This window comes from Saccostrea cucullata, unplaced genomic scaffold (assembly GCF_032062105.1).
Source record: "Saccostrea cucullata isolate Sc308-1 unplaced genomic scaffold, CSIRO_AGI_Scuc_v1 ctg261, whole genome shotgun sequence".
NCBI lineage: Eukaryota > Metazoa > Mollusca > Bivalvia > Ostreida > Ostreidae > Saccostrea > Saccostrea cuccullata.
The window spans coordinates 711,155-722,500 of record NW_026925910.1 but is presented as its reverse complement, the minus strand read 5'-3'; the positions used below and the strand labels follow the sequence as shown (position 1 = coordinate 722,500).

The 11,346-nt window shown below is 34.5% G+C and overlaps 1 protein-coding gene across 1 annotated transcript; it reads right to left on the bottom strand.

The window, feature by feature from the left end:
• Window positions 1-1,171: 1,171 nt before the first annotated feature.
• On the bottom strand, window positions 1,172-8,756 carry LOC134270037 (malignant T-cell-amplified sequence 1 homolog). The gene is made up of 5 exons (XM_062752217.1): window positions 8,697-8,756; window positions 6,133-6,285; window positions 5,827-5,927; window positions 1,523-1,724; window positions 1,172-1,365 (listed from the first exon to the last, which is right to left on the bottom strand). Exons 1-5 carry the CDS (start codon window positions 8,705-8,707, stop codon window positions 1,284-1,286), a joined length of 549 nt encoding a protein of 182 aa, XP_062608201.1. The 5' UTR covers window positions 8,708-8,756; the 3' UTR covers window positions 1,172-1,283.
• Window positions 8,757-11,346: the final 2,590 nt, after the last annotated feature.

The following is an 11,346-nucleotide window of genomic DNA, read 5'->3' as shown; positions in this document are numbered from 1 at the left end:
TATCTCCCCTTGTGAGGGGACTTGGCCCTTCATTATAACAATTCAAATTTCCCTTCACCCAAGGATGCTTTGTGCCAAGTTTGGTCAAAATTGGCCCATTGGTTCTTGAGAAGAAGTTGAAAATGTGAAAAGTTTACAGACGGACAGACAGACAGACGGACGGACGGACGACGGACAAAATGTGATCAGAAAAGCTCACTTGAGCCTTCGGCTCAGGTGAGCTAAAAAACAACTTACAATACAAATTGAGAATTAAGTTGGCAAATGGATGGAAAGGCAGATGTACACCAGAAATCAATTCTTTAGCTTATAGCTCAGGTGAGCTAAAATTAATCTTTACTGTTATTCATGGAACCCAGCTCTACCCTACAAATAACGGCACTTGATGTGATTTGATACAATCAAAGGAAAAAAACCAGACCTGGTATTACATGTATTTAGCAGTTAAAAGCATCATTTTTACAATTCCTGGGGCCCATTTTACAAAAGAACTTACGACTTATAAGACCAAAAACTTCAGTTTATTGTAAAATTTTGCAATATTAATCATTCAGTTTAAAAATTGCTAATGTAAAAATATCTTACTACATTCCATATAAAAAGATCAAATAATTCTCAATATAAGTCAATTAAAAGTTATATAAAGACTTAAATTTTGGTCTTAAGTCATAAGTTCTTTTGTAAAATGGGCCCCTGGTCTTGAATATTGATGCACATTAAAATACTAGTATGGCACAGACATGAAAATATTTCCATTGAGAGACCAGACTAATCATAAGAAATCATTGTGCTAAGTTTGAACTTTCACAGTTCATAAATGATCAAGTTTTGACTATTTGCAGAACTGTATTTCGCTAGGGAAAAAAATATTGAAAGATTGGAGAGCTAAGTGTTACCTGCAGAAAAAAATGTAGTGAGCACAAATAGTTATACTCGACTCTGAATCTATGGTTTTTTTTTCAGATTTCATACATCAACTGCACAAGCTATAATAGCTTTAAATATTTCCTTTCTCAAATATTCTCCTAGTTAACATCTACATGAAGATTATTTTGCTATCCAGAATAGCAGTATAAATGGGTGAAATTTTATATGATGTAATTTTAGTATTTATTTTATCTTGAAACTGTTTAATAATGTGAGTATTTTTTAACAAAAAAAGCACATTTACTGACTGGGAAAGGGATGGTGGTTTATTCATGATACAATGCTTTAATATTGCAATAAATATTAAAGTTATTTATAACAAATAGTCCAACAATCAGGAATAACAGCATCAAGGGTCATTTAACTGTCCTCATGTTCCAAAGTCCATCATTTAGGTAATGAATGTTCTCTAATCCAATACCCTTGTTTTTAGAAATGCTGAAAATAAAATGTAAACAGTCTTCACATTATGCTTAAAAATATAAACTGTTAATACTATTTTGTATATAAATCTATGAACCTAATACATGCATGCATCTCAGTTGAAATTTTTGAGAAGAAATACAAACAAAATTCAAAGCTTAAATACACATACATTTCGTCTGTGGACATTTTTGTCATTCCTATGGCCACTGCATGCTCCTTTCCCTCTGCCATCACAGCCACAACCTTCTCAGCATCTAATTTTGTCATCTTGGCACCAGGAGATGTCAGCCCTGGACACATGATGTTGGCCCCACTCAAGACAAATCTTATAGCACCTTTATCTACCTGCATTCGTGGCAACATGAAAGGGTCTGTTGAAAAGAAGAGTACTGTTTATGTTAATTTTTCCAATTATTTTTAGTCCTTTCCAAGAGCACTAACAATTAAGGGGGCTGACTGGGTTTTTTTTGTGTGAAAACTACAATAGAGAAACTCTCAAAATACAGGTACATTTACTATAGGATTAAATGGGAAAGTGCCAATTTTTCGCACTTTAAACTAAATTATAAAACAAGAGGCCCATGGGCCACATCGCTCACCTGAAAAACTTTGGCCATGCTGTTCTTTAACAGATTTCCCCTCTTTGTAATACCAATTGTGATCACGCCCTACCGCTGGGGTTCATGACTTGAACAATTTAGAATCTACACTACCCCAGGATGCTTCATGCTTCTACATAAGTTTCAGATTTTCTAGCCCAGTGGTTCTTGAGAAGAAGATTTTAAAAGTTTTTTCCTACATATTTCAATGTAAAACTTGGATTTCCTATTGTGGCCCCGCCCTACCCCCGGGGGTCATGATTTGAACATTTTAGAATCTACACTACCCCAGGATGCTTCCACATAAGTTTCAGATTTTCAGGCCAAGTGGTTCTTGAGAAAAAGATTTTAAAAGTTTTTTCCTACATATTTCAATGTAAAACTTGGATTCCGTATTGTGGCCCCGCCCTACCCCCGGAGGTCATGATTTAAACAATTTAGAATCTACATTACCTCAGGATGCTTCCATATAACTTTCAGATTTTCAGGCCCAGTGGTTCTTGAGAAGAAGATTTTAAAATTTTTTTCCTATGTATTTCAATGTAAAACTTGAATTCCCTATTGTAGCCCCGTTCTACCCCCGGGGGTCATGATTTGAACAATTTAGAATCTACACTACCCCAGAATGCTACCACATAAGTTTCAGCTTTTCTGGCCCAGTGGTTCTTGAGAAGAAGATTTTTAAAAGTTTTTTCCTACATATTTGTATATAAAACTAGAGGTACTGTGAGCGATGAGCTCACTAAATATATCCCATATGGTTTTAACTGGTGAAAAAGTCCATGTTTTCCTGTGGCCGGGAAACCCAAAATATGTGTCGGATCAAAAAGTTAAATAGGAGGTGCGCAATGGCAATTTGTAATAAAGATTCTGTGAAAGTTTCATCAAATTTCATTCAGTGGTATGAGAGGAGTTGCGGATAAGAGATGGGTATCCCAAAGCGTAACAGACGGACGAACGGACGTGCAGACGGACGGACGGAAATACCGATTACTATATACCCTCCCGCTTTTCAAGCGGGGGGTATAATTAAATTTACCTATTGTGGCCCCGCCCTACCCCCGGGGGTCATGATTTAAACAATTTAGAATCTACACTACCCCAGGATGCTTCATGCTTCTACATAAGTTTCAGATTTTCTAGCCCAGTGGTTCTTGAGAAGAAGATTTTAAAAGTTTTTTCCTACATATTTCAATGTAAAACTTGAATTCCCTATTGTAGCCCCGTTCTACCCCCGGGGGTCATGATTTGAACAATTTAGAATCTACACTACCCCAGAATGCTACCACATAAGTTTCAGCTTTTCTGGCCCAGTGGTTCTTGAGAAGAAGATTTTTAAAAGTTTTTTCCTACATATTTGTATATAAAACTAGAGGTACTGTGAGCGATGAGCTCACTAAATGATACCCCCCGCCTCCCATATGGTTTTAACTGGTGAAAAAGTCCATGTTTTCCTGTGGCCGGGAAACCCAAAATATGTGTCGGATCAAAAAGTTAAATAGGAGGTGCGCAATGGCAATTTGTAATAAAGATTCTGTGAAAGTTTCATCAAATTTCATTCAGTGGTATGAGAGGAGTTGCGGATAAGAGATGGGTATCCCAAAGCGTAACAGACGGACGAACGGACGTGCAGACGGACGGACGGAAATACCGATTACTATATACCCTCCCGCTTTTCAAGCGGGGGGTATAATTAAATTTACCTATTGTGGCCCCGCCCTACCCCCGGGGGTCATGATTTAAACAATTTAGAATCTACACTACCCCAGGATGCTTCATGCTTCTACATAAGTTTCAGATTTTCTAGCCCAGTGGTTCTTGAGAAGAAGATTTTAAAAGTTTTTTCCTACATATTTCAATGTAAAACTTGGATTTCCTATTGTGGCCCCGCCCTACCCCCGGGGGTCATTATTTGAACAATTTAGAATCTACACTACCCCAGGCTGCTTCCACATAAGTTTCAGATTTTCAGGCCAAGTGGTTCTTGAGAAAAAGATTTTTAAAGCTTTTTCCTACATATTTCAATGTAAAACTTGGATTCCCTATTGTGGCCCTGCCCTACCCCCAGGGGTCATGATTTGAAGAATTTAGAATCTACACTACCCCAGGATGCTACCATATAAGTTTCAGCTTTTCTGGCCCAGTGGTTCTTGAGAAGAAGATTTTTTAATGACCCCACCCTATTTTTGTATTTTCTTGATTTTCTCCCCTTGGAAGGGGACTTGGCCCTTGATTTTTAACACTTAAAATTCCACTTCACATAAGGATGCTTTGTACCAAGTTTGGTTAAAATTGGTCCAGTGGTTCCTGAGAAGAAGTTGAAAATGTGAAAAGTTTACAGACGGACGGACGGACAGCTAGACAGACAGACGGACGGACGGATGGACGACGGACAATGGGTGATCAGAAAAGCTCACTTGAGCTTTAAGCTCAGGTGAGCTAAAAATACTACAATAGACTTTTTACTCAAACTATAATATATGATGAGTAATTCTACATTGTACAATATTTACATTCAGTGTAATTTTCTTTATGAAATCCATTAGAAATCCACGACGTTCAAATCTCTATAACACGCACGAAACCTTGTCACCGCGCGTTCGAATACAGAGTAGGAACTATATGCATTTTTAATACACCAAAATGTACATTGTTTTAACACAATTTCATGATAAACATAAGCCCTGTTAAATTAACGTAAAAATATAACAAGTGTGCATTTAAAATTAATTTGTTACTTTTTTCCTCGCAATGATCGTTAGCGTTATTTAATTTTGCGACGTCACAAACGGCTCTTATGTCTATAAAGCACACCAGTTATGAAGGGCGCTAAATTCACATTAAGGATTACCAAAATAAACAATAATGAAGAGGAAAAATTAGAGTATGTAAATATAAGTATTGAATTCATATTTTGGGATGTCTTTGGTCCTAACGCGCGGTATTCAATTTGTCGGCACGGCCAGGTGTGTAATAGGACCAAAGACATCCCAAAATATGAATTCAATACTTAATTATATGTAAGAACCACAAAATTCAACCCTCTTGTTTCCAGAGGGGGCATCTCAAAGTGCCGAAAAATAACGAATTTCCTTGTTTTTATAGAGTACTTCAAAATATGTACAAAGGATTTGTACCAAAAAAATGATAAAGATGATGGAGAGATTATCTTATTTCTATATTTCAAGAGCATAAATTAATTTCTTTTTTTATAACATTTTTTGTTACCCCTTCTTAAAGACCGTCTAATAGCAAAAACACGTTACGACATCAATCTACCTATCAGTTAAAAAATCGTTTTAAAAATCAGTTAGTTTAAATTGTAATAAAATTTTTCAACCCTTAATTTCTTAATTTTGTTTGGTTTTATTGATTAAGTGAAAAAAGTTGCTTTAAAACAGTGAATACGCTTCATTTTACTATGATGCATGAAATATTGAGCAATGGAAACCACAGTCGGCCCCTTAATTTGAATAAAATTCAACAATCTGTCAACAGCAGACTTACTATGGACCAGATTTTTTGAAAATATTAATACTGGTAATACTTTAAAAATTGTTTAGTGTGAAAAGGGCTAGCAACAGAACAAATTTGTGTAGATTTCCCTGTACAGGTACTGAGAAAAGTATTGAAAGCACTAAAATGGAAATGGTTGACATGTCTAATAATGTAAATGAACATTCACCAAACTTCTGTGCCAACATTAATTTGGTCTAGCAATATTCCAGCAAGCTAGATGTTCATGACGAGATACTTTTGACTTGGGGGCATGTATATAAAGAGCATAGGGAAGTTAACCGAGGCTCTTATTTCTAGGAGTAAATCCAGCAGGTGCTCTTGCTACATATATATATTAATAGAAAATGTTACTCACACTTGTGTAAAAGCTTCAGTGTCGGCATGTAGGGCCCATCTCTGTGTCGAAACATCAATGGTTCCCCTGCAGCATTTGCAAGAATTTCTATGTGTTCATGGCTAAAAAAAGAGAGTATTTTGAGATACCTGAAGTTATCTGTAACATATTTCATTCACAAGTTCTCCTGAAGGCATTGCTATAAAGAGTTAAAAATTACCTATAACCTGCAAAATTTTTTAAATGTTGGCATGTTCAACAATTTTTATTAAAAATGTATGCAATATATTTGATCAGTACAAGTATAATATATAATTTAGAACCTACCATTTGACAACTTTAAGATCACCTTTCTTTGGAATAATCTGATCAAGGTATGGCTCTATAAAGGGATAATTATCTAATACAGAATTTCTAATGGCTTTTTGGACTGAAGATTTTGCATTATTCACACCAGATACCATTTCTTTGTCATCAAATCTGAAATAATAGTGAAAAACATTGCAATAAGTAAGTAAAACTTTAATCATAATACATTAGGAATTAAAATTTTCTTTAAAAATCAAAACTCCTTAGCCTGGCAATTAAGCTGATTAGAAACTCAGACTAGATCTGAAAAACTGAATTTAAACCCAATAAATTAACAGTTCATAATTAAATTAAAGCTATATTAATGGCATGTCTGAGCTAAAACAATAAAAATATGAGATTAAGTGTAGATTTACATGATATTTATTATTTACGTTCAAATTCAAATTGTCACCCATTTTAAACTTAAATATCCCAACATTTCTATAGTTCAATTGGCTTTAAACTGTGTTCGATATTTAATTCTGAGTTGGTAAATAAATCAGTTATTGTTTTCAATCTGTGATATTTAAAAAAATTGATCGATTTTAAATTGTGTTATTTCAGGGAAGTCGTATCTTTTATATATAAAGTAACAAACCAAATAGAAAGATCTTTTTAATTTTAGTTAGTCTGAACTTGTCAAAACTATGCCATATAACTTTAAGACACCAAGATGAGGTAAACTGCTATTTACACATCACCATTTCCATTAGTTTACCTGTATAATTATGCAATTGAATTTGTTTTTTTACCCTTATAGGACACATCATTTTCAGATTTTGGTAACTACATGTACTTTGCTCACTTGAAATTATTTTATCTTCTGACCTTTTTATAATTTATTTTTTGTATGTGAAAAAGAAATTGTATGGTTGCTTTAACGTCAACAAAACAACATAGAGAGAAATCCCTTATAAAATTATTTAAAACAGGGACCTATATACTAACAGGATAGGCAACTCCTTCATCGCCATGTTTATCTACCCAAAACATCACGCACAACACTACAAGTTTTTCAACTTACGTTTATTCCCAGTAAACAGGATGTTTTCTGATTATTATCATTTATTTCTTTTATGTATTGGAATTAGTTTATTGATAAATTTAAAAGCATAATAAAACTATAATCTAAATATAAAGAAAACAAACACCGATTCGGCGATTTCTCGGAATATGGCCGATCACATGTGCTGATTTTGCATAAAACAAAATTACTATTAAGCTAAGGAGTATGATATGTGCTAAAAACAAATCTTGAATGATTTTTTGACAGATATTTAAAGGATTTGATCACAAATGTGTGATAACTTTAGAGATATAATTAATTAAAGTTGACTTACGAAATCCCGCCACATACGAGATATCGCAAGACTTGCGGTAGTTGCCTATCCCATTAGAATATAGGTCCCTGTTTAAAACTTTTAAGTTGGGATATAGTGACCATAGATTATTGTATCTTATAGCTCAATATAGAGCACCTGACTAGTACTGCAAGAGTCATGAGTTAATGCTTGGACTAGACATATTTATGATAAATTTCATTGTATTTTTTTTTTTCATTTCTCTTAACCATTCCCCTGTTTAGGTTCCTTGTTTCATTATTATTTCAATAATGGGAAATACTAAAACATCACAAGCGAGGACCTCTTCCTCACTTCAACCTCTGTTTTTGTTAGATTTTTTTCATATTTTAGATTCATCAGTTAATACTATAATATTTAGTACCTATCAGTTACTATAATTTTTAGAATTCGACAAAGTCCTGGGACTTGGCTATGTTTCTTGTTTATCTTTTTTTTATAAGTTAAAAAAATGATCGTAAAGCTAAAAATAAAGCAAATTCTCAAATGTATGAAGTAAAAATGTGGGTTTGTGGGCGTTAAAATACCCATAAAACATTACGAATGTTTCGAAAATACAATCCGTCTTTTTATTTTCCGTTGCGGTTAGACTCTTGCTTTTACGCAATTCCTCATGTTTCCTCCTATATGACAAACGGCAATGAGTTTGTTAAATTTCGGTTTTAGCTGTGACTTGCAGCACATTCTAATTTCTATTTATTGTAACAGATGGTTTATTCAGTAGTGAGTATTTGTAAAAGTTATTGTAATGTACAAGTAATCTATCAGTCTGGTATTGTGTTGAAATACTCATGTATGACTATATGACAGTTTATGGAGGAAAAATAAAACATATATTAATACATATAGTCTTTATTCATTCAATGCAACAAATGAAAATAAATTATAAGTTACATAAATTTAATGATGTATAGGTAGATATGGACTCTGAAATTTCTTCCTCGGACTTCCCTAAAATTTACTCCTCAAGTCCTGGACTTGACCATGACAAAAAAAATTTTGAACCCCTGCGCATATGATTTTTTAATAAATAATACTGAGCAGGCCCCTGTAGTCCGTCATCCAAGAAACTCTTGATTTATTCATTATACTTGTGTCATTTATGCACAGATGTAGTAGGACGTTACTTCTCTGAAAAAAAGTAATCATGAAAAGTATAAATTAAAAAGAAATCCTTACTTTTTAAACATTTTTGTAACAGGTTAGTTGCTCACAATTTCTTGTCGGAAACTATATTAGTGTCATAGTAGAAAAAAGTGGACTAAAAGAAATTGAAAATTCCGGAAAGATAAGGCGTACGTTGATTCAATCATTAGCAGTGGCGGATCCAGAAGTTCATGTGGGGGGGGGGGGTTGAGGCCCAAAGGGGGATGGCATGGGAGGGGGTGTCCCCCTCCCATAGGTGGGGGTTCGGGGGGCCTCCCCCGAGAAAATTTTGTTTCAAATGGTTCTAAATGGTGCATTTTCCAGCATTTTGGGGGTACTTTTTGTAGCTTTTTAAAAGACCGATCATCACAATTTTTTAATAAAATGTTTTCAATTTAATTAAACTTTAACACAAGACTTTAGACTTTGCTTTAAAAAATTGTTAAATCTGACAATTTTAGGAATGCAAGCAGTTGACTTCAAGTTGTCTTTACTTTAAATGCACCTACAATTAATTTAGTCCTATATGTCAAGCTGACTTCCAAGATACAACTAATGTGCAAAATTTTTAAACACTAAAAAAATTAAAAATTATAGAATTATTTTCAGAATCCCTGACAAGTGCTTTTCAATTTACTCGAGTATATACTGTCAATTATATGATTTGGAATATAAAAACATGTGTACAATTAATGAAATTTCAAACTGAAGAAAAAATTAAATAAACTGGAGAATCTGTCAAAACTAGAGGGGTTTGCTAAGCCAACCTGGTTTTGTTAAAAAATTATTTTATTTAATTTTTAATACGGTAAAAAAAAAACCTGAATAATAGTTTATTCATAGTACATGTAGTAACTGTAGTAAAAAACATGCATTTTATCAGCAAAAGAATATTACTGAGCAGCACCGTAACTATGCAGTTTTCTGTTGTTGGTACCTGACTACATTGTACTGTGATCTTGTGACTTCACTAGATGCACGGACTACCCGATCTCTGAGGCACTCTCTCTGTTGATTACCTGTGTATTGTGTGCGTTCAAGCGGAAAGTGATTTCCTGTTACGTAGTTGTATATTTCACATTTGTACAAACAAAGGGTTCATGTTTATTAGAGTCTTATCAATGCAACAAAATGATAAAATGACAATTGTAAAAAGAAAAATTCAATGAGCGGGGGGGGGGTTCCCGAACCCTCCAAACCCCCCTGAATCCGCCATTGATTAGCATGATTAGTGGTAAGTTTTATGTTTTTCTGAAGCAAAAACAAAAATAAGAGTTACTCCCCTTAAAATCCTTACAGTATTTTTAACGGAAAAAAGGTTCATTCACTTTTACATTATTTTAGTAAATATTGCTAAGAAAATAAAAAACTCAAAAACATAGTAAAATGACTACTAAAAAATTATAATAATTACAAAAAACGAATCCCTTTTTCGCAATGTTTTGAAAATTCAAACTCAAATTAAACAATGGCAAGTTCAACACTAAGACTCTGTGTGTTTGCATGAGAATGAACATTTATTGTGTTGCAGTGAAGGCGAAGAGCTGAGTGGTTCCGGGATGGGACTTGATCACCCCAGACGGCGTACCTCTGGAGGTTGTGGTGGACAACGCTGAAAGGATCCAACTGAGGACGGGAATAACGTAACGCATTAAATATCAGGTGTATACAAGTATTTCCATTCTGGGCAACCAGTGACGGCCAGGAAAATCTGGATGACGACTGTCAATAGGACAGTGACAACCTGGATAGCCAGGAGACAGTCTGGAAAGACAGGCAACTAAGAGTGTGGCGGTTAAGCAAGCCAAAACACATCTTCCGAGAGGAGATACCTTTTAGAATTCGCTATATAGACGAGACATAAAAAGATACCCCCGGGGTCGTACGAGACCGGGTGAGGATGAGCGACCTGTTTTGGAGGATGTAACGGAAACAACACCAGACCGACCAAGGACAGAGAGTATGAATTCGAGCACATGTAGTTGTGGAAAGACCTTAAAGAATGAGCGGGGGCTGAAAATACACATGGGAAATATGGGATGTGCTCCTATTCAGCGACTGACGCAACGCAGAGGGCAACCTGGCTCCAAGGCCATAAACTGAGAACAGACTTAAGGCCGGTATACACGATGAGATTTGTAGTATAATACAAGTATTATAATACTTTTGTATTATAATACTTTCTTGTACACACGCTAATACATATCTTATAAGATTGTATATAAACTATTATTCCCACGTGTTTTCTCCTGCCATATTTCTCTCTCTGTCAAAATAATAAAAACGATAATAATAAGCTCTGCTTCTAGCATCGTTTTTGTGGTAGCTACAGCTTGATATATTCCACAAGTCCTCTTCCCCTTCCCATAAAACCACGAGTTTTTCGATATCTTTACTCGAAAAGTCGGCTATTATTATTTACCATGTGCTTTATTTAGTAATGATATAAATAGGATGACCCCCAATGTGAGTACATTTGATTGGTTGAAAGTGAAAGGTGAGTTAAGACTTGTATTAGGAAATAGAGCATTGCTCTATTCTTAATACAGTCTTATAAGATTCGAAAAATCTTATGATACATTGTATTAAGAGTGTATACACAGTAAGATTTTGTATTATAATACAAATCTTATAATACAAATCTTACCGTGTATACCGGCCTTTAAAGGCCGAGGTTTTCAAC